The sequence below is a fragment of the Cotesia glomerata genome, linkage group LG3, assembly GCF_020080835.1.
Source record: "Cotesia glomerata isolate CgM1 linkage group LG3, MPM_Cglom_v2.3, whole genome shotgun sequence".
In the NCBI taxonomy this organism is placed as follows: Eukaryota; Metazoa; Arthropoda; class Insecta; order Hymenoptera; family Braconidae; genus Cotesia; species Cotesia glomerata.
This window is the reverse complement of record NC_058160.1, coordinates 4,137,198-4,161,894: the sequence shown is the minus strand read 5'-3', so window position 1 is coordinate 4,161,894 and position 24,697 is coordinate 4,137,198. Positions and strand designations below refer to the sequence as shown.

The window sequence follows — 24,697 nt, the reverse complement described above, 5'->3', positions numbered from 1 at the left end:
CTAATTATTTAAATTAATTGTAACACCTGGAAAAAAAACATTTTTACAGACCTGCCATCTTGTGAGCAAAAGGCTTACTACAAATAAATCGTAAATTTTAAATAAAAGTGCTGTAGCGGGCCATGATGAGAAATGTCTGACATTCATGTACTACAAGTATCTATATATATAGCAATAGCATTTGGCTTTCGGCAAGTAATTTTTTCATCGTGAGAAAATCCCTTCGCCGACGTACACATACCACTGATTATTTTTAAGTGAGCTAGTAATGCTGCGTAGCTGAGAACAATAACGATTCTTAAAAGTATTGTTAAATTTATAATTGAACCTCAGGTAAATATGTAATTAGTACACTATACATATATTTTCGCAAACAGTCGCATGCAAATACAAACGTGTCACCGGTTTAGGTTAGAATTTGTCAACTGATAATTTTATTATAATTTTTTTATCTTTCTTGTAGTTGTAAGGAGCATCCAATTTTTTCATCATGTTTAAAGTCGAAGAAGATGGATTGAGATCTCACAAACAGACTGTGTATGTAATTGATTATTATATTTATCATCAACTAAAAATCTTTGGCATTCCAAGGTTTTTTTTTAATTTACCGAAAAAATTATTTTTCAACACAAATTAAACAATTTTCTCTTGAATCGTTATGACGTTAGATAGCAGTCGCTTGACCATTTTTTAATTTTATTTAACAAACAAATTTGGTATTTTTTTATTTTTTTAAATTTCTACATGTCAATTTTTTTTTGCCAAAACTTATCTGTGATAATAATTCTTAAAATTACCAAATATATGCTAAATTAATTTTAATAGAATTGTGTTCTATTTTTTTTTAATCTAAAAATTAATAATTTCAATTAATTAATTATGAAAATTAAGTTAGCCGATATTTAAAAATTAAAAAATTTTTTTTTTCATTAAAAAAATGATTACAAAAGAATAAAAAAAAATTTTTATTTGAAAAAAACTTTAAAAACTGTAAGTGCAATTTTTTAAAAATATTTTTTTTTGTTCTAATTTAATTATTAAAAAAAAAATTAAAAACGTCGGCTAACTTTAGTATTGTTAATAAATGAAAATTAAGTTAGCCGATATTTAAAAATTTTTAAGATTTTTTTTTCATTCAAAAAATAATTACAAAAAAATAAAAAAAAATTTTCATTTGAAAAAAACTTTAAAAACTAAATGCAATTTTTTTTAAATATTTTTTTTTGTTCTAACTTAATTATTAAAAAAAAATTAAAAACCTCGGCTAAATTTAGTATTATTAATTAATTCATTTTTATTAAATTAATTGACAGAGAGTTCAATGGCCAGGAAGATCATCACTCAGCGGATGTATACAGCACAGATGTAACAGTAATACCATCGCGTGGAGAACACGATCACGGGAGTTCAAAAGTAAAATTAAAAAACATCGTCGACTTCACATGGGAGTCACACTATTATACTGGACAACTTCTGGCCGTTCATATGTCGGGAAAGTACCTCGCATATGGAATAAAAGCTGGAAGCGGAGCTGGTGTTGTCAGGGTAGTATATAAAGATTCCGAGCAACGAGCTCTTCTGCGAGGAATGCGAGGCGTGATCCAAGATCTCGCATTCGCCCACGTACAGAACGTGATTCTGGCTTGCATCGACCACACGGGTAGCTTTTTTGTTCACACGATAGTTTCCACAGCAGCTCAGTTAGTCTGCAATCTTTTGCTGCTTGTTAATTCCGAGGTAGTGACGCCGACCAGCCACCGCGTAATCTGGTGTCCATTTATTCCTGATGAAGATACCGGTGAAACGGATGATGTTTCAAAGCTGCTTATGGTCACGCGAGGTGCTGTCGCAGAACTATGGTCTATTGACAATGTCTATGCGCAATTAGGATCTGGACCTCTGGCGATAAGCGACCCAGCTGTCAAAGGCTGTGGAGGCTTTGCTGAAATTTGCCAGCATGAGTCGACTATTGTCGAGGCCATTCTCAGCCCAGACGGTACTGCAATAGCTACTGCAAGTCTTGATGGAGAAGTTAAGTTCTTCCAGGTAATTTAAATTATATTTTGATACTTTTGTTAACGTTAATTTTATTTTAAAATAATAAATTTAATCAATTATTAAATTTATAATAAATTAAAACTTGAATTGTTTGCTCTGGTAATTTAAATTAAAATTGAAATTAAGTTTTAATTTTTATGAAAAAAAAAAAAACACTTAAAGTTTAATCTACATTATTAAGAGAATAAGCAAAATTTTGTGGCCAGTGTGTTTAGATGATAAAATGGATTTTTATGGTTAAATTTGGTATCGTTGGAAAAGTCTTGACCTGAAGTTTTGCCTTTTAATGGTTTCATATCATTCTCACCAATAGTCAATTTATGATGATAAATAAGTATTTAGGCTGCATTCGAAAATGCTCTATCTCTAGATACATAATTAAGAAATGACCCTGTATCTCGTGAACTATTGACATTTTTAAAGGTATAAGCTCATCCCGATGTTACACTCATCAAGACCTTTCATTTGAGTACCCACATTAATTTTTCGTATATTTATATATATTATATATATGTATATATGAAAAATATATCAAAATGCATGTGGGTATTCAAATGAAAGCTCTTGATGAGTGTAACATCGGGATGAGCTTATATCTTTAAAGACATCAATATTTAAGGAAGTACAGTGCAGTTTAACAGAAGTCATTATTTAATAGAGCGAAAATAATTAAGAAATGACCCTGTATCTCGTGAACTATTGACATTTTCAAAGATATAAGCTCACCCCGACATTATACTCATCAAGACCTGTCATTTGAGTACTCACATCAATTTTTCATATATTTATATATATATGTATATATATATATATATCAAAATGCATGTGGGTACTCAAATAAAAGCTCTTGATGAGTGTAACATCGGGATGAGCTTATATCTTTAAAAACATCAAAAGTTAAAAAAAATACAGTGCAGTATAACGAAAATCATTATTTAATAAAGAAAAATTTTATTTATTTATAGTTCACAAGTAACGGCAGTCACATAGTGACTGCAAGGTTGCTAGTTTAATAATTAAATTTTCAAATATTTATCCGATAAATTATCTAAAATAAATAATATTTTCCAGGTAGTTTACAACAACACCCTTCAAGAGGCTTGTTGCCTCCACCAATGGAAGCCTCACGACGGGCGACCAGTTTCATCTCTTTTCTTCCTCGACGACCACAAAAACTACAACTCAGAAGCCCAATTTTGGCGATTTGCCATCACTGGGTGTGATAACAATACTGAGTTAAAAGTTTGGTCTTGTGAAAAGTGGAAATGTCTTCAAACAATAAAATTCCAGCCCTCTCCATCAAGCGGCAAGATGCCGATGCTAAAAGCAGGGCTTGATTTATCCGCAGGCTTCCTTCTGCTATCCGACATCTGTAACAAAGGTCTTTACATCCTCAGCATCGCCAAAGATACTGGCGACGGTCTAGCCTGTATATCAACAATTTCAGAATTTCGACTTCCATACCCGATTCTGAGTTTCGGAATCGTCGACGCTGGTATGCGTAAAGTCCGACCCACCGGTGAGTCATTGGAAGATCTCTGTCCCCTAGATGAAGAGAGCGACGAGCAGTTAGTAATTCGCATGTATCTAGTCCAACCTAAGTCACTCCAAGAGTGTCACATTGCCTTCCAGCCAGCACGACAGCTCACCAGCGGCTGCATGATGGACACACTTACTCACGACTCTCTGGACTACTCTGAAGACCTGCAGCATATCAGACATGAGCAGAACGGTGTCGTCGAGGAAAATGGCGATGAGACAGTCTCTGGATCTCTGGAAGCCAACCACGCGAGCTTGAATCTCATGACTCCCGACGCTTTTAGCTCACCAGCTAAAAAAGAAAACAACTTGTCTGGATCTACCAGCCCGGAACTCGGCAATGTCTTGTCCGCTAGTCCTTCACTAGCTCAAGCAGTCCACGCGTTAAACACTTCGGATGTACCTCTGGCGACCAGCGAGCGAGAGCGCGCTCAGCAGAGCGGAGGTAGCAGTCCTTCGAGAGAAGTAAGAGAAATTTTGTCTCTAGCCGAGCCCGAGGATGACGAAGAAGAGGAAGACTTTAAAGAAATTGAGTCGGTTAATAAAGACGAAGAAAACTGGTCTAATATCCCTGTAGTGATGCTCAAGGACGTTCACTTGGAACCTGAAGACCTTCCCAAGGACGACATAGTGCCAAAAGAGTCTAAGTTAGTCTCCCAAGAAGCCTGGCTGGTTACCAACAAAGCAGTCGCGTCTCTCACCACCAAAATTGATGGACTTTTTGAAATCATCCAGGACCAACATCAAGAATTGAGAGAGTTAAGGTCGGAAGTTTCGAGATTAAGGCAGGATACACCTGTACTGACGAGAGTTGAGAGCGCGTTTTCGCGCGTGTCTCAGCAGCAGCTCGCGAACATTGAGCAAACCATCTACGGAAGACTGGCTCGACAAAATGAATTTTTGACTACTGTCGAGACGACGGTTAAAGAAAATATTCAGTCAACTTTACCGAGGGTAGTTACTGATGTTGTAGACCCGCTGAAAAATCAGTTTAAATTAGAGGTTGAAAAAATAGATGATTTAATGAGAGAAAATTTCACGCAGTTGATCACCAGCAATCAAATGCGTGATATTATTGTCAATGCGGCAAAGTCTGTTTTAACTGAGTCTTTCAAAAGTTCTTTTGAAAGCACCTTGCTCCCGGGATTTGACAATGCCTGTCAGAATATGTTCAAGCAAATCCAAGTGTCTTTCTCAGTGGGAACTAACCAGTATCTTAATAATGTTAAAGCGAGTCTGGAGAAAGAATACCAGAAGAAAAACGAGTTACAAAGCGAAGAGTTGTCGCGTTTAGTTCGCGAAGAACTTGAGACTGAAGTCACACGTGGGTTTAACAATTTGCAGGAAGGAATCCTCAGGTCGGTCAGAGAGTCTATTAGAGAGAACATGGGCCAGCATATGATGGACATCCAGGCCAGGTCAAGAGCCACGACACCTGGTATCACGGCTTCGAGTCCGGCGGACGGCCAATTGAGGGTACTTGGTTATCTCCAAAAAGGTCAGCTGTCTCACGCATTTCAATATGCACTCAGTGCAAGTGACCTTGGACTTGTGGTACTTGTTTGCGATAGAATTGAGCCTCAGAAAGTCTTTAGTAGTCAATCTGGAGGTCGCAGCATCCTTGCACAGCCAGTTATTTTGTCTTTGGTGCAACAACTGTCGGCGGACCTTGGTCATCGCACGGAACTGAAGAACAAGTGGCTTGAAGAAGCAGTCTTGAATTTGGATCCTAATGATCCGGTAACTCGTGAGCACATGGGTGTTGTTTTGATGACTCTTCAGACACAGTTGACGACTTTTATGAATGCTAATCCAGTTCATCGATTGTCCAAGCGCATGAAGATGCTGTCGATGGCTGCCCAAGCTCTTCTTAACCAGCAACACTCTTAAGTAATAATTAACATTATTGCTAAAAATTGATTATTTAAAAATAGGTAAGAATCAAAAGAATGTTTAAGACTGGCAACCGAGCTCCAGAAGTCCTTAAGGGGGAACACCACTGTGACGATTGAAAAAAAAGAGGTGATTTTCGGGAATTTTTTTGACGGAAAATAAAAGAATTTGGGAATCGGGGGTTTTTTATTTTATTAAGGGTACATTAAAGATTATTACCCTAAATTTTTATTAAAAAATATTTAATTATTACAAAGTTATTAAGGTAGTACCTCCACGAAAAGCATATTTCAAGAAAATTATGGAATTTTTTTTTATCGAAAGATAAATATATTAACAATTCACCAGCAAAATTTCAGATCAATTTACCACACCGTTTTTGAGTAATTAATTTTCGAAATTGCATCTTTTACACGTAGAGGTATAGAGAGATGGTAAAGTTAGTATGAAATCTTCTGTACCACTCGAGTGATGCAAATAGATTTCATACTAATTTTACCATCTCTCTATACCTCTACGTGTAAAAGATGCAATTTAAAAAATTAATTACTCAAAAACGGTACAGTGAATTGATCTGAAATTTTGCTGGTGAATTATTAATATATTTATATTTCGATAAAAAAAATTCCATAAGTTTCTTGAAGTATGCTTTTCGTGGAGACACTACCTTAACAATCTCGTCGAGCACGAGAGAAAATTTCCCCCCTCCATGGTCGGTTCGATAACTCAAAAACAGATCATCTAAAAATAAAAACCCGAATTGCTTTTTAATCAGTAAGGATGTAGTTATTATTGCACGTACGGAATTTGAAAAATTTTTATTTTAAAGAATTTTTTAGCCGGGTTAAAACAAAAAAAAAAAAAGTAAGAATAGTGTAAAAATTTTCAGTCGCCATTTTTAAAAAATTAAAATTTTCAAAATTCCGTACGTGCGACGATAACTACATCTTCACTGATTAAAAAGCAATTTGGGTTTTTATTTTCAGATGATCCGTTTTTGAGTTATCGAACCGACCATGGAGGGGGAAATTTTCTCTAGTGCTCTACGAGATAGTTAATAACTTTGTAATAATTCAATATTTTTTAATAAAAATTTAGGGTAATAATCTTTAATGTACCCTTAATAAAATAAAAAAAAATCCGATCACTAAACTCCTTTATTTTCTCTGTCAAAAAAACTCCCGAAAATCATTTCTTTTTTTCGATCGTCACAGTGGTGTTCTCCCTTAAACTTCCGTGATTCTAAAAACACCGGCTGATATTTTATAATGTAAAGATATGTGATTCGTATGACTAACTTTTTTTTAGTAATATAATAAGCTGTAGTAAGTTTAAGAACAAGTGCTCGGGTTATTCATGCTAGTCTTAAAATTATATTACTTACAGAATATTTTTTTTTACCATCTTATACTCAGTTTGTATATTTTTCTTTTTTCAAGATTATTTTTACTAACTTCACTGTAAAGAACAAAATTTAATTTTGATTTTTTTTAAGCTTTTGGCAGTGTTGATTGATATGAATTAACTCACTACAATCATTAATATTTTTCTTTGAAATTATAGTTGGCAGTTTTTCTTTTTTATCTAAGCAATTTTAGAAATAAGTTATTTAGATTTAACCATAAGACATTAATAAAATAACTTTAAAACTAAGACTATATTATAAGGCCAGATATTTTTTCTCATAAATCTAAAGACATGTATTATTATGTATTATATTAATAAATAATAATAAAATTTCTTATAAATTTATTTTATTTTATTTTATTATTTTATCGACTGTTTAAGAGCTTCTTTAATGTGCGCTGATACTTTAACTCGTTGACGTTTTCTGACTTTACCAGAGCTTGGAGCTGGTTGAGTAAGAGTCGGTTTCTTCTGCTTCTTCTTACAGCTCAGAGGATTCGGGCCTTTCTTACGCTTAACTTTTATTAACTCCTGACTTGGTCGAGGAGTTTGTGGTAATAATCCTTTTTTCGCCATAGATTCTTTCAGTTGTTTTAATCTTTCTACGTCGGCATTTTTAACGCTCACTTGGTTTGAAAATTCAGCGCTTCCTTTGTCTTCTTCTGAAGGAGGTGCTAAAATCGGCGCCGGACCGTGTAAATACATCGTGGGAACTCCAGGAATCAATTTTAATTTTGCTTGCAGAGCTGCATCTTGTGTCGCTACTATATACCTGTAATTAAATTAATATAATTTAATTATTACAGCAATCTAGTATGGCAAAAATTTCATTGTAATTTTTTTAATTGAAATTTTTAGGTAGATTTCATTGAAATCTATCTATTGCATTGGTCTTTATGTCAAAATTAAGCCGGAATTTTGCTATAATATCATCTAACTAGCCGAGTATGGCTCAAAAATAGTATTGGTTCGAAAGTTTATATATGTATATGTAATATAACGCGGCTTGTATACACGATAACACCTACAATTCTCAACAGATTTAGACGGAACTTGGTACACATATTCTTTGGATAATAACCTTGAATGAGTTCGAAGATGAGCAAAATCCGTCAATAAGTTTAGAAATGGTAGCTCTTTAAAATTGTACTTTAAAGAACTTTATTGATGTATAACTTTCGATTGAAAATAAATCGATAATTTTTGATAAATTTACGTGAAAGCTCATGAAATTACCTTTAATTTGACGTATAGAACATTGACATTTTGACCATTTTTAATTATTTTATCAAAGTTAAAATTGCAATTGAAGCATTTTCAGGTAATGTGTAGTACAAACGACTTATAAATGTTATTCTATCGAGAATTTTCAACAGCTAATAAAATTTAGTATATAGATTCCTTGGACAATTAGCTTGCATAAGCCCAAAAATGAGCGAAATTCGTCAATAAGTTTAGAAATGGTAGCTCCTCAAAATTATCAAAATGGTAAAAATCACGTTTTCGGTAACTTTATTGATGTATAACTTTCGATTGAAAAGAAATCGATAATTTTTGATAAATTTACGTGAAAGCTCATGAAATTACCTTTAATTTGACGTATAGAACATTGACATTTTGACCATTTTTAGTTATTTTATCAAAGTTAAAATTGCAATTGAACCATTTTAAGGTAATGTGTAGTACAAACGACTTATAAATGTTATTCTATCGAGAATTCTCAACAGATTCTAATGAAATTAAGATAAGATGATAATTCACTCTGTGAAATCTATCTTCCATTTCGGGTGCGGCCGAATGACGTTTTTTTAATTTGAGCGTTTCACATCAAAATAATCATAATAAAAATATTACACAAGCCTATTTTTTATAATTTACCTCGAAGGATTATTTCCCTTAAGCATCGACAGGACACATTTAGCAGCAGATGTTGGAGCCTTTTCATGATCACACTTGTGCAACGGAAAATTTTTCAATATCGTCAACGCTCCGTAAAATGTATGCCCGAGATTTTCAACTTCCTTGGCAATGCAGGAAGTTGTCAATAATTTAACTTCTCCTTGTAAATATTTGGGAATTTGTTCCCGAATATTTGTTTTATTCTGTAAGAAAATAAATATAATTGTTGAAATTTATCAATATCTAGATTAAGTAATTTTATTTACTTACCGCTAAAGCAGTAAAACAAAAAGTTCCATCAACTAACACTTGATACGGTTGACGAAATTTATAATTATTAATGTAAAAAGCCAAATGTTTTTTTGCTTTTTTTAACCTTTTTACTTTCATTTTTGTTTTAGGTTAATTGATACAAAATATATAAACGTAAACACCACGTGGTTCAGGACGAACTGAGTAGTCTTTTCTAGAAACTATATATACGATCAAAGACCTCTTGCGCATGATCAAGTATTTACCTGTCAAGTTGCTAATGTTGCTAAAACGTCATGTCAGTGCTACGACGTTCAAAAATCCGAATTGCTTCCATGAGTCTCTGAACAGGAGACATTTGGTCAGAGTCTTCCTCTTGATGATAAATTTCTCTACTGAGTTGATGATAAACTTGCTCAAGACTTTGCTGGTTTATAAAATAGTTTGTTATTTCAGAGTGTTTTAATTTCACGGCATTCAGGATACTGTATACACTCTCAAGGTCGTCTGTTTTTTCGAATTCATATGACAATACATCCTGCGAACAATGTTAATAATAACAATAATAATAATTATTATTATTACTAAACTTGACACTTAATTATAGGTTAGGTAATTATTTTAATTATTAGATTATGCGCATATTAAAAATAAAATTATAACACATAAAATTTATAAAGAAAATAATTTATGACATTTAAGTTAGCAGTCACTCGATCGTTTGTAATTTTATTTAACAAACAAATTTGTTTCGAAAAATTATTTTTAAAAAATTGCATTTTTTATTTTTTAAAATTTTTACATGTCAATTTTTTTTTCTAATTTTTTTTTGCAGCAATTTATTTCTTAAACAAATTTTAATGAATTATTGAATATTCATGACACTGAAGTTAAATAATACGAAAGTTAGCCGACGTTTTTAATTTTTTTGAATAATTAAATTAGAACCAAAAAAAAAATTTTTAAAAAATTGCACTTACAGTTTTTAAAATTTTTTTTCAAATAAAAATTTTTTTTTATTTTTTTGTAATCATTTTTTTAATGAAAAAAAAAATCTTAAAAATTTTTAAATCTCGGCTAATGGAAATTAAGTTAGCCGACACTCAAAAATTTTTGATTTTTTTTATTAATTAAAAATTAGAACTAAGAAAATATTTTTAAAAAATTTCACGTATAATTTTTAAAATTTTGTACATGTGAAAATTTTTGTTTTAATTTTTAAAAAATTATTTTTCAACAAAATAAATTATAAAAATTTTTAAATGTTAATTTAAATGTTAAATGCTAATTAAATTTTCATAATTAATTAATTGAAATTATTAAATTTTAGATTTAAAAAAAATAGAAAACGATTCTATTAAAATTAATTTAGCAGATAATTGATAATTTTAAAAATTATTGTCACAGATAAATTTTAGCAAAAAAAAAATTGAGATGTAGAGATTTTAAAAAATTAAAAAATAACAAATTTGTTTGTTAAATAAAATTAAAAAATGGTCAAGCGACTGCTAACTTTAAGGTCATAACGATTCCAGAAAAAATTTTTTTATTTGTGTTGAAAAATAATTTTTTCTAAAATTTTCTACAAATTACATTTTTTCTTTTAATTTTTTTTAATACTTTTTTCAACGAAATTATGAAAAAAATTTAATAAAAAAATTCCACCTGTAAAAATTATAAGTAGAAATTTTTAGAACCATTTTTTTATTGTAATTGATTTGATATAAAAATTAAAAAAATTGACAGTTGTCAACTAACTCTCGTATCGTAAATATTCTATATATATCTTCAGATTCAAATTTACTTACAAGATGACGGCCCAAAAACACAGAAGATGGAAGCGCTTCTTCGATAGACTTCAAAATAAAATCAACAGTGTACAACGACGTTTGTGGGTCTAAAATAACCTTCAAAATAAATTTATTTCCCTGTTTTTCAACAAGACGTTCGCAAGATCCCACAGTGGCCAAATAACCGTCTGCTAAAATTCCCACCCGGTCGCAAAGAGCTTCTGCTTCTTCAATGCTGTGTGTCGTCAAGAAGATACATTTACCCATTTCACGAAGCTGATACAGAGTCTCATCAAGCGCACTACGGCCAATTATGTCCATCCCAGAAGAAGGTTCATCCAGGAAAATAATCGGTAAGTCCCCAATAAGACTTTGTAACACGCACATTTTTCTTCTCACACCCCACGCGCAATTTTTCAGAGGAATGTTTTCAAATTCCAACATATCTGTTATTAAATACAAATTTTTAATTAAACATTCGGACTCTTTTGATTTTATAACTCAATTTTTGGATGTTTGGAAAAAGTTAGTTTTAAATTACCAAAAATATCAAGCCATTTATCAACTTCATCGCGAATATTCTTCCAAGGGACTCCTCTTAAAGCTGCGAAGAAAAATAAACTCTGTCTTCCAGTGAGAAAATCAATTAGCCCGCCTTTTTGAGGACAGTATCCAATCATTCCGTAAAATTTATCATCATTTAGGGAAGAATCGATACCACAAATTAATGCTTTTTCAATATTAGCTCGTGATTCGCCAACAAGTGCCCGAAAAATTGTTGTTTTCCCAGCTCCATTCATCCCCAACAATCCAAAACATTCCCGTCTATTGATCTAATAAACATAAATTAATATAATAATAATAACTGGCAACCTGCAGTCACTATGCGACTGCCGAGATTTACGAATTATGAATAAGAAAACTTTGGCTTAATGATTTTTTTATATTTATAATCACACTAATAGTTTGGGTACTTTTTAAATAAATTTAAAAAATAATAGTGCTATCACAGGATCAATGACAAATAATTTAATGGACAAATGTGACCAAACAAATTTATAGAACCAAAAAACTATTAAAAACTCCTTCAAAAACTTGAAATAAAAAATTGACTACTAAAAAATATATAAATTTATATACCAAAAGACACTTATTCTTATCAAGACCTTTCTGATGATACGAAATTAAACTATAAAAATTCCTTTAAAAATAATAATATGCTCGTCACAAAATTTTCCTTTCTCTCTCTCAATTATTTAAATCATAAATAACTATCGCTAAAAAATATCAAACCCAATTTACGATAAGGATATTGGGAAATCATCCACTTAAATACGCTAGTTGACGGATCAAATGCGAACTACTCTATGCAGGTCGAGTATAAACAGCTAATGTCATATAATATGCCGAAGCTGCAGTTGAAATTTGTTGGAATTCTTTTTTAAAATATTAAGTAATTAATTATAGTCTATAAGCTTAGTTATTATTAAAAATGACATCAATTTTAACACTTGATCAAAATTTTTAATCATGTAGTTTCCTCCACGAGAAAATAAAAATAAAACTTTCTGCTGCGTGTATGGGTGGAATAGCAAGTCATGACAATAAAGTTAGCCGACATCTAAAAATTTTTAGAAGTTCTTTTATTGAAAAAATTAAAAAAAAAAAAAATTAATTGAAAAAATTTCACATGTAGAAAGTTTTAAAAATTATACGTGCAATTTTGTAAAAATATCTTTTTTGTTCTAATTTAATTAATAAAAAAAATCTAAAATTGTTGAACGTCGGTTAACTTTAATGTCATTAGCAAGTCTAGTAAGAAGTTTGATTTTATACTTTTCCTCCGACAAATTCTAGTTCTGTGGTGATAAAAAATAAATTTGGTGAAGTTATAGACCGCTGATTAGCTTGGATAAAAGCATTAAAAATCTGAAATAAAGTTACACAGTCAAAGAGAGTGTGTTCATTACATTTCACCAAAAATGAGTTTATACCAATTAACATAAATATTTTTGTAATCACAAAAAAAAAAAACAGTAATTATAAGCTGTGAATTTTTGAAATACAATGTAATACGACAGATTTACATTACTTAAATAACTAAATAAATGTTTTTGTAAAATAAAGAATTGTAATTATAGTTGCAATTTTATAACTACAGTAATAAGAATAAGTCGCATGAATAATTTTTAAATAATTAAAAATTTTTATTACTGGGCTGAGTACTTGCAAATTCATGATGCTGAAAGTAAAAGATATCTGACAATTTTTTGGATTTTTTTAACAAACAGATTCTTACAAAAAAAAAAAAAAAAATAATAGAAAGAATTCACCTATAGAAATTTGAAGAAACTAAAAGTGAAACTTTTCTAAAATTTGTCTACTGATTTCAGTATCATGCAAATTCACAAATTTATTGAATTGAAATTTTCATTATTTATTAAATTTCTATCAAAAATTCGATTTAATACAACGTGTAAATCCACGATTGAATATAAAAACATGGAAGCTTATTTAAAAATGCGTTTTACAGTAGTAACTGCTTCTGCCGCAAAGAGAAGCCACGCCCCCGGCTGATTTCCCAATACCCGTTACTAAATTTTTCTTAGTCTTTTAATTATATAAATTTATTTTTGACATGTAACCATATTGACGTGTATAAAACAAAATAAATAAATAAACAAATTTTGTTTATCGCTAAATTCGAATCTATTTATAACTACTTCGAAAACTTATCATAATAAATAAACTATTTTAGAAAAGCATATCGACGTTCTAATTAGCAAATTGTCTAACTCCATTTTAAAGAATCTTCCATTTGTACGAAAAAAACAATTAGTTAAAAATTTATTATCACTTAAAAAAACCATTTAATATTATTAATATCTAATAAAGGTATAATATTTTGGTTTGAATCATTCAAATAATTTATAATTGGACTATTGCTACATCAAAATGTTAAAAAATCACCCTCTAAAAAATAAGGAGTTAGAAAAATTGTTAATTAGACCGTTGATATGAAACATTGAAAAGGAACATCTTCAGGTTAAGACCTTTCCTACGATACCAAATTTAACCATAAAAAGCCGTTTTATTATATAAATATACTGGCTACAATATTTTGCTTATTCTCTTAATAATATAGATTATTTATTTAAATTAATAATTAGGATACTTACTCGAAAATTCACATTGCGAAGAGTTTCTTTTTTCTTATATTTAGCTGATAGGCCTTTGACAATCACGGCATTCCTTTTAGGAACAAATTGACTTTTTTCATATTGATCAACTAATTTATCAATTATTTCTTGTTCTTTAACAAGATCTTCTTCTTTTGGACCAACTGTTTCTTTAGGAGGTTTATTAGCATACCATCTTCTTCGGCTGGTTGGCTCAAAAATAATAAGTATCAAATGGAAGCAAACCGCCTGTGAAATCAAAAGAATAACGTCATTTATTACCGAGTGACGAAAGGAGGCATCTGTTTGCGAGTCTATCCATTCGTTCAATGGATTGAAGCATAAATTATGTTCGCAGTTGTCTGAAAAATAAATTTATTAATTACATACTTAATGGTTGATAATGATGATGATGATGATGAGTTAATTATATCGTAATTTATTTTACTCACAGCAACAAGGATCTTCCAAAGCAAATTTATTGTCACAATCATTGTGCTCAGAGCATTGTTTATTGTACAATTTAATGGCGATGAAATTTCCTATTGCACAGGAAAAAACATAAGGTGGAAATATGTGGAAGACTATTTCGGCGTATTTTTGAAAATTTGGATTTATGTTGTACATTATAAACGGAAATAGTATTTCTGGATTGATTACGATTGCTGAAAAATTTAAATAAAAATAAAAATTTAATTTTTTATAAATTTATCTAAGAAGAAAAATTCAAAAAACCAGTTAATAAGTTGATAATCATAATATAAAAATAAACTCTTCCAGTATGATTTGTCCATAATTGAATGCAGTAACCCATTGCAATGGCTGCTGCCCCGTAGCACCAAAAGATAATAAATAATTCAGCTGAAAAAAATTATTCAAGTATGTACTAATGAATTTTACATAAAAAATATTTATTAATAAAATAAATTATTAATTATTACCTACAACAACTGGTGAAACAGTAATAGCATGTCGGTAAGCTGAGAAACTTATTACGGAGGTAATGAGCAGAGAAATCAAATAAATGATAATGTCAATAAAATATGTCGGCAGCCAATAAACGAACGTACTGACCCGATGGGTATTTAATTGCAGCAACTTGGCAATTGTTCTGGACTCTCTGACACCCAGGTCAACAGTCGGTAGAAGAATGAAGAGGGTTGTGATGACCACGGCGTTTTCCCAGTTTTTTATGCCTTTTCCATGGGCTATTCGGTATTGCCACTGAGTTAACGAGAAAGAATGATCATAAATTTGCTATTAATTTTAAGTATAAAGCTAATTAGGTAGGTATATAATATTTAGTGTTTAGTTACATTATCAGGGTCCATCAGAGGTCGACTCATTAAGTTTATTTGAGTATCCATCGACTGGGAATTATGCAATAAGAGTGCGCTGTGCAACAAATTCAGCGATATTGGTCCACTGTGTATGAGGACAGGTGAGTACAGTAATTCTATTTTATTATCTTTTAGAATATCAATTGCCATGAAATATCGCTCTCGAAACTGTTTTAAATAAATAATAACATGTGTTTAATAATTACATAAAAATAACAATTTTGACTTTTTCCAATTTTTCTTTAAATCATTGAATGTAATTAATATAATTATTTAATATAAGTTACTGATTAAATTAAAGGTTATTGTATATCGACGGTCTAATTATTTAATTATTTAATTATATTTTAATCAATAAAAGAACTTCTAAAAATTTTTAGATGTCGGCTAACTTTATTGTCATGACTTGCTATTCCACCCATACATGCAGCAGAAAGTTTTATTTTTATTTTCTCGTAGAGGAAACTACATGATTAAAAATTTTTGATCAAGTGTTAAAATTGATGTTATTTTTAATAATAACTAAGCTTATGGACTATAATTAATTACTTAATATTTTAAAAAAGAATTCCAACAAATTTCAACTGCAGCTTCGGCATATTAAGTATATGATTCGAATTCACACCGAGTATATCGAGTGTATTTTTTATCTATACTTAATAGTGTTTATTCGAAAAATACCAAATATATCTACCGTATCCCCCCAGTATACACCACACCAAGTTTACACCGAATTTACACCGAGTATACACAGTGTATACGGATCCGCTAGGGAATGTAAAGATTCATAATTTATTTATATGATGTAAAATTAAGTGACCTTGTTACTTGCCATTGGCTGTTAGGTCTTTTTCAAAGAAATAAATAAATTTTATTCTAAAACTCACGCTTATTGAATGCATTTCCGGATGAGCTATCAAGTCCGACGCTGTCATATTTTGCGTGATATGAAGGGGGCTCATATTGAATTTCTGACACGTTTGGTCGAAGATTGTGAAGAAACTTCGAGCATCTTCATCGTCGTCTACAAAAACCAGAGGAATTAATTTCTGTAGGGTATAATTATCAGGATTCAATAATAATTCTCTGGAAGAAAAAATAATTTTATAACTATAAATATAAAAGTTGTTACTTTTAAAAATTAAATAAAACTCACGGTGAATGGATGTTAGGAAACTTTGACGCCCCAGAAACAATCATGGTTAAAATCAAGGCAATCGAGGCGAATATAATCTTGAGAAAAAATTATTGTTATTAAAAATAATTAGATGTAACTAATTAATAGTTACACTAGAAGGTATTATTTAGACGTATATTATTTTACAGAAAATAGATACGGGTTCCATGATGCAATAACATGCAGTATTTTTTTATAGAGCATTGCAGCGAATTGCTGGCGACGTAGGGCACCTTTGGTAACTCGGGTCCAATTATTTTGGTTTTGAATTAATTTTCTCCTTCTTCGCTGGACTATCCATTCAAATTTGTCACTGGGGATCCAAGCTCCGCGTTCTCTGAAGTGACTTATAAGCCCAATTCTGTAAAGTACATAAATTTTTTGAATTAATAAATAGTTACACCGGTACTGTAACAATTGGAGTTGTAAATAATGTATTATTATTAAAATACATTGACATTTTTATTAAATGTTAAATCTTTTTTTTATTTCTTATGCAGAATAATTTCTATTCATTTGTTTGGTCTCAATAAAAAAAAAGTTTCCTTCACTACAATTTTATTTTTAAATGAGAACACTTATGAGCCATAAAAAATATTTTTTTTAACAAAAACTTTCTCTAAAAAGAATAATACAAATCTTCAATGCATTTCGTTACTAATTCAAAATTTAATTCTATTGATTTTTATTTTTTTATGAAAATTCTGTTCATTAATTTTTTATTTTTCAAACGACACAATTTTTATTGATCATTAAAAAAAATTAAAAAAAAAAACTCTAATATAAATCAAATAAAAGTCATTAAAAAAAAATTGGAAAATCCAAAAGTATACGACTCTTTTTATACCAGAAGTATAAAAATATTTCCCTGATAATAATTAATTAAATAATTTGGACCTGCGAAATTGTCCTTCAATACTCGCTGCTTGAAGTGAGACAGCATTGATCCTCAAATAATCTTTATTGCTTTCCAAAAAGCTCAACAAATGGGCAAACCTCGTGTTTCTCGAGACATTAAAATTGACCATCATCCCCATCTTGCCCATGAGACTAACAGGATCGGGTGAATGTTCCTGGATCAGCTTCTGAAGACTCGGAAGATCACACTCTGGCTTAATGACCATACTAAGATCATACCTAGTGATGTGAAGCAAAACATATGCTCGTCATTTGACGTCAATTGACCAACTTAAAAAAAATGACCACCGGTCATTTTTCAAATTAAACGGCGATTTAATTTAAAAGCTAAATTAAAAAAATTTTTAAACTTGACCAAAAAATGAACGAAAAATTTTTGACGGTCATTTTCTATCTAAGTAGTTGAGCAAGCCAGATTTGTTTACTATCGTCAAAATTTTTAGATAAATTTTGTGTTCGTATTAATAGATATAGTGATTGTTTTTAACAAATAATATGTAGAATCAATTTCAGCAAACAAATTTCACCGGATTCTTAAGTCTAAAAAATTGACCGAAAAATTTTTGACGGTCATTTTCCATCTAAGTTGTTGAGCAAACCAAATTTGTTTATTACCGTCAGAATTTTTAGACGAATTTAGTTTTAAATAATTAAAATATTGAGGTTGCATATGAAATAGATTGGTTTAATTTTTTTTTTCTTTGAGAGGAATTTTAGTAAAAAGAAAAAAAAATTCTCATGAATTTTTGTGACGGACAAAAAAAAATGACGCCAATTGCTCGTGATTTAACCAAAGTTGAAAATGACCGTCATTTCGCATCACTAATCATACCCAATGTTATAACGTCGGTTCAAATAAGCCTTCGATCCGTAGCACTCGATTCTTCCATTCGCGATGATCGCGATCCTGTCTGCAAGTGTATCAGCGGCTTCCATCGAGTTGGTCGCCATAATTATCGTCTTCCTGCCTTTGAAAGTTCCCAGAATTTCCCAGAGCCGTTTCCGATGCTGAGGATCCACTCCGTAAGTTGGTTCGTCCAAGATTAGCACTTCCGAGTGGCCTATTAGCGCAATTGCCAAGCAGAGTCGCCTTTTAGCCCCGAAACTTATTTCTTTTACTTTGAGTTTTCTCTCAGCCTCCAAGCTGAACAGTTTAATCATTCGCCGTGATTCTTCTTTCGACTCACGCAGGCTCATTCCTTTCATCTACACAAAATAATAAAATAAATAATAATGTTATATTACTTCTAGTATTCATATAAATTTATTTACATTTCGCACTTAGACACTAATAAAACTATAAAACGATTTCAATGTTTTTTCAAAGGAAAAATTCCCCTGTTAATTTCCTCCATTGTAAATGACTGATAATTAAATTCTTTATCTGTAGTACTTTCTAATGGAACTGTATAATAAAAATAAAACTTACAAGTGGGTATCTCTTGGAATTAATCATATTCTCATGTCAAAGGCGATAGTGTAAGTAGTTAAATAAAAACTTACCATCCCGAATAAGTATAAATGTTCCTCAGTGCTCAGATATTTTACTAGCATGTTTTCTTGAGGGCAATAACCAATAATTGGTTTATAATTTCTCTCCTGGGATTTAAAATCACTGTAATCCCGACCTTCTATGTACACTGAGCCGTAAGTCGCTTGATACATTCCTGTCAATCATTCAACAAATTTTTATTCGTTTCGAATAAAATGAAATTTTAGTTTTTTATTCTATTCAAGAAACTTTCAACAAAGTGACAAATTTTTTATGAAAATTAATTTTGCAGATATTTGATCATTTTTTTTATTTTTGTAACAAATAAATTATGAGAAAAAAAATTGATATAGTGAAATTAAAAAAATAAAATATGTAATTTCTTAAAAATAATTTTTCGAAACAAATTTTTTTGTTAAGTAAAAGTGAAAATTAATTTAGCAGATATTTGATAATTTTAAGAATTTTTTTAACAAATAAATTATGGCAAAAAAATTATAAAAAAAAATTGACATGTAGAAATTTTAAAAAATAAAAAATGCAATTTTTCAAAAATAATTTTTTCGAACATATTTATTTGTTAAAAAAAACCAAAAATAATCAAGTGACTGCTAACTTTAATGTCATTAATTAAAATAAAAAATGGTCAAGTGATTGTTAATTTTAATGTCATAAACTTTTTTAACGCAAGTTTTCAGTTTAAAGTTTTATAATGCTAAAGTTAGCCGACGTTTTCAATTTTTTAACTTTTTTTTTTTATTTATTAAACTAGAACTAAAAAACATTTTTTAAAAATTGCACTTATAGTTTTTCAAGTTTTTTACAAATAAAAATGTTTTTTTATTTTTTTATAATAATTTTTTCAGTAATAAAAATTCTAAAAATTTTTAGATGTCGGCTAACTTAATTTTCATAATTTTGCAGTTCTTTCTAAACCTAAAAACTATAACAATAAATGACAGTACAATTTTACCTGAAATTATTTTCAACAAACAACTTTTTCCAGAACCATTATGTCCAATTATTACACTAAATTCATTTGGGTAAAAATCAATGGACAAATCTTTCAATACTTGTAACTTGTCAAATCCAAATTCAATTGTTAATTTTTTAACTCTTGCTTTTGGCTGAAAAAAAAAAAAAACATTACAATCAATTTTATTTTATAAATTTAATTATTAATTATATTCATAATAAAACTACCTTAATAAATGGCGGCGGTCTTTCAACAGCCGACCAATTGGTACTTCCACGAACATTGAAATTAACATCATCCGGGGTACTTTTGTCCTTTTTACACAAATAATACCACGGCAACTTGGTACCGTATTTACCTGGATAAATATTGTCCAAGTATATGGCAATAAAACCCCATAAAATCAAATGAAAAGTCCAAGCAATTAACACCGCAGTGAGAGATACTCTGTTAGGAGCTTGACCAAGCTTTTCCATGTTGTATAAATTATCTAGAAGACGTGATTTTATCGTATGAATTTCTTCCTCTGTAATTTAACAATTTTATTAATTTTTTTATTTATATTTAATTGTTGATTTATTAATAATTCAGTTTATAAAAATAACAAACATACCGATGTCTTCTTTGTAAGTGAATGCAGACAATCCGTAAAGCAAGCCACTGTGAGGAAGTAACAGTGAAATTATTTTAATGTACAACTCTGAGTAGATAAGTGATTCGTCGAGAACAATTGTAATATGCGCCAATGTTAACCAAAGAAGAATACAAGCGAGTACGGCTTTGATAGCTGAAATTAAGGTTATGCATGCTAGTTAGCTACTTAATATCTGTTTATTTGCAGAGAGGTTAGAGAAGATGATACTGAAATTGAAAGACCTGAAAATTTTTGGAATTTTTTTTAACAAGCAAATTATAGGAAGAAAAATTTACATAAAATATTTCTTCTTTAGAAGCTTTAAAAAATTATAAATGCAATTTTTTTTAAATAATTTTTTAGACCTCGTTTGATTTTAAAAGAAAATTAAAAAACTGTCAAGTGTCTCCTAATTTAAAATGAAAATTAAGTTAGCCGACATTTAAAAATTTTTTTAATTGAAAAAATTATTACAAAAAAATTTTTTTAAAAATTTTCATTTGCAAAAAATTTAAAAGACTATAAGTGTAATTTTTAAAAAATATTTTTTAGCTCAAGTTTAATAAATGAAAAAAATTTAAAAACGTTGACTAACTTTAGTATTATTAATTTTGTGAAAATTAAGTGGGCTGACATTTAAAAATTTTTAGAATGTTTTTTTATTAAAATGATTAACAAAAAATTAAAAAAAAAATTCCACTGGTAAAAAACTTTAAAAACTGTAAGTGCAATTTTGAAAAAATATTTTTTTGTTCTAATTTAATTATTAAAAAAAAAATCAAAAAATTAAAATCGTCGGCTAACTTTAGTATTATAATTAATTTAATTTGTCATTAGAGAAGAATAAAAATACTTACATTGGGTGAAAAAAGTCCCGACTGCGAGTATAAAAAACGTCGACATGATAATATACATGAGAAGAAAAAGTGCAAGAATGAAATTTGACTGGGAGTAAATAGCGCTCAATATCCATGTGCAGAAAATTACTGCGGGAACTCCGGTTATCATAATGTAATCGACCCAACCGAGATAGAGAAAGGCCGAGTTTATTTTTAGCAGTCTCATTAAAGCCTAAATTTAAATTATATCATTAATAGTTACACAAGAATATTAATTATTAGCAAGTTATTGGTTATTGATAATTAATTAACTTTAAACCCTGTGAATTTGTCGTGAATCGCTTTGGTCAAAGCCGACATGGGAATAAGAAGAAATCCAATTACAGTCATATAAAAAATAAGACTTATGTTCGGTCGTACTGCCGAGGGTATTATTGGAAACTCGATGCGGTAATACGGAAACTGGCCCACTATCAACTGAATATTTAATTGTTTTATTAAAAATTAAGTAAAAACTGTGATATAATCTCTAATATATATTTGATTTATTACATTGTCGCCGATGAACGGTGAATTTGTAGACTTGATTTTATTGAACGTTGATTCGATGGCCATCTGCATGGCCAAAAAACCGCTACTCAGGTAAGGATCTTTAATTTATTAATTTAAATTGTAAGTAATTTTGTGCTTAATCCTTAATATTTATTTATTTTTTTAGACATTACCTGTTCTGCTGTGCTCGTCATATAATTCAGTGCGAATTTCATAATTTAAAACTTCTGGCGTTGTCTCAACGTCTGACTATTAAATAATTAATTATTTTGTTAATTATTATTTACAGAAAAAAAAAAGCAAGACAGACTTTAAGGAAAAATTGTTTTCATACTAAATGAATCAATTATTTCTATGAAAAATGACTCTTAATTAAAAAAATAAAAAAAAAACAGGTGTCCGTCTTGTTTCTCCTTTTACATTTGTTTAAAAATACACGGAAAAAAGTAAACTGTAATAAATAACAGTAGATTTATAATAAGTAATGATCAACTGTTAAAAATTACCATTTCAAATAGTAAAATCATGATTTTACTATTCACTATATAATATTTACCATTTAAATGTTACAATTTACTCTTTACATGGAAGAAAATACTATTTCAAACAGTAATATTCGCTATGTAAATGTCTAAAATGTTGAAGTATAATAATTAAGAATTCAGACTTTGATATTTATCATTTCGTACCTAAAAAATGATATTATGATATGTAAAAAGTATAAAATAAAGTTAATAAATTTCTAATACAAGCAACGTCAATATTTACAAAGTAAAATGGTAAATTTTAAACGCAACGCTAAAAATCAAACTGTAATTATTGACTTGCTTAGACTGGTAAAATGTATATTTTAAAAGTATAATTTTTACTGTTTCAAATGTTAAATTTTTCCAGAGTGAGACCCCCTTCTCTTTCATCTGAGTTCTCCTTCTCCTCATAATATGGACTATATATATATATATTGAAATGGCAATTTTTACTGTTTGAAACAGTAATTTTTTAAGATGAAAGAGTCGTTATTTACTATAGTGACAGCTACTAATCACTTATTTTGGATATTAAATTATAAATTGTGGCTTTTATACTTTGTACATTAAGTTCTGTAATATTTATATTTTTGCCACCCCGATGACCGCTTTACTGTTTGAAACTATAAAAATTAACCGGAATCCGAGTGAATATTACAGTTTACTTTTTTCCGTGTAATAATCTAACCATAAAGAGAACCCAAATAGTATTAAAAGGCTCAGAAGATTGATTATGTCGCTGATAAAAAGCCATCAGTAGTTGTAACTCATTGGCTGCCGGTATCACTAATAAAAAAAAGTATATAAATAATTACCAGGCATGAATAATAAATAAAATAGTAGGTGTGTATATTACTCGTTGAGTTAAGAAGCACAGAAACTTGTTGCATTAGATTATCAGTGAACTGAGTGCTAGGAGCGTAACGACATTCTGCTTGTAGTGGAATTCTCGTTAAAATTTCAGTCTTGCTGTAACGATTTAAATACTGTCAAAATATTATTATTTACTATTATTACTTGGAATATTTGTAACGTGATTATAATTAATAAAATAATTATACTTACTTGCAGTTTGAGAGCCAGCGGTTCAAAAATAAGACGAATTTGCAGAGAAAATATTATGGGGATCAGTATTTCTAACACAGATATTGTAATGCTGCATTTTCGCATCAGGAGTGCTTTTAAAAACAATACTTTCCACCTAGACCAAGCGTGTATCAATGAGGGAAATTTCCTAATCCACTTCATATTTTATTGACTAACAAGGAATATTAAAAACTATGTTTGTTATGATTGATGACAATCTGATTAATAACAGACCGAAGTTGTCTGTTTTTGAAATTATTTGAATAGGCTTTATTTTTAAGACAAATGATATCTTGATAAAATCTGATAATGTAATCTAGAGACTAGAGATACTTAAATTGTAGGGCATGCGGTCACTTTAATTTAATTCAGATGTCTAGGTAGTTATTTATGATTTGATTTACCGGCGAAGAAATTTAAAATTTTGATCACTGAATATTTATCATTTTTTTATTTTACCGTGATATCGTTTTGTAATTTTACCATTATGTTGTTAAATATTTTTATTTTTTATTTATGAGTTTTACTTGTATACCGTTATCTGGTTTTTACAAGGCTGATATCCCCACTCTTTTTTGGAGAATCAACAATATCCCCACTTTATATCTCCACTCTATATTGCGGCTGTGGACCGACTTGTGCCTTCTGTACCGTATTCACCCTGATCCTCACCACTTGGCTATTGGAACAGTATTTGAATTGGAACAGAATAGGAGTAACATGGGAAAACCACAGAGAAAACCCATGTTAGTACAGTCGAAGCTGGGTTAATCTACAGTGATTGATAAGAAACTCTTCTTTATCGACCACTGGAGCATTAGGCCCCTCTCCTAGTGTGCAGAGATCCCTCGCGCTAACCAACGCCGACTAGAGTGGTCACCCATTCAAGTTGTTGCTTAAATGGGTGATCGCCCAAGTCAGACGACGTGTGCCACCCGGCTATCTCTGCCACTTTCAGAGGCTGGCAACGTAACGCACATATTTTTTATTTATAATCACTGAAAAATATTGGTGCGTGCCGGGATCGAACCTGGGTCCCACTTTTTCGAAAAGCGGACACCGAGCTGACCAGGCTATTGCCAGCCTCTCATTACGTTGTTAAATATATAATAAGCTAAATTTTGAAGCATATGCATACA

The 24,697-nt window shown here is 30.0% G+C and overlaps 3 protein-coding genes across 3 annotated transcripts; 1 reads left to right on the top strand and 2 right to left on the bottom strand.

Moving 5' to 3' along the window:
• The first annotated feature begins 156 nt into the window (after nt 1-156).
• Nucleotides 157-5,506, top strand: LOC123260752 (enhancer of mRNA-decapping protein 4). Its single transcript, XM_044722041.1, has 4 exons — nt 157-333; nt 464-537; nt 1,314-2,046; nt 3,130-5,506. Exons 2-4 carry the CDS (start codon nt 491-493, stop codon nt 5,485-5,487), a joined length of 3,138 nt encoding a protein of 1,045 aa, XP_044577976.1. The 5' UTR covers nt 157-333; nt 464-490; the 3' UTR covers nt 5,488-5,506.
• Nucleotides 5,507-7,227: 1,721 nt separating this feature from the next.
• On the bottom strand, nt 7,228-9,198 carry LOC123260803 (rRNA-processing protein UTP23 homolog). The gene is made up of 3 exons (XM_044722154.1): nt 9,067-9,198; nt 8,776-8,999; nt 7,228-7,669 (listed from the first exon to the last, which is right to left on the bottom strand). Exons 1-3 carry the CDS (start codon nt 9,184-9,186, stop codon nt 7,258-7,260), a joined length of 756 nt encoding a protein of 251 aa, XP_044578089.1. The 5' UTR covers nt 9,187-9,198; the 3' UTR covers nt 7,228-7,257.
• LOC123260756 (ATP-binding cassette sub-family A member 7-like) lies at nt 9,175-17,635 on the bottom strand. Its single transcript, XM_044722056.1, has 13 exons — nt 17,628-17,635; nt 17,432-17,584; nt 16,682-16,895; nt 16,514-16,590; nt 16,245-16,443; nt 15,334-15,525; nt 14,959-15,241; nt 14,753-14,878; nt 14,470-14,682; nt 14,018-14,379; nt 11,380-11,671; nt 10,857-11,284; nt 9,175-9,586 (listed from the first exon to the last, which is right to left on the bottom strand). The coding sequence occupies exons 2-13, from the start codon at nt 17,578-17,580 to the stop codon at nt 9,335-9,337; spliced, it is 2,787 nt and encodes a 928-aa protein (XP_044577991.1). The 5' UTR covers nt 17,581-17,584; nt 17,628-17,635; the 3' UTR covers nt 9,175-9,334.
• Nucleotides 17,636-24,697: the final 7,062 nt, after the last annotated feature.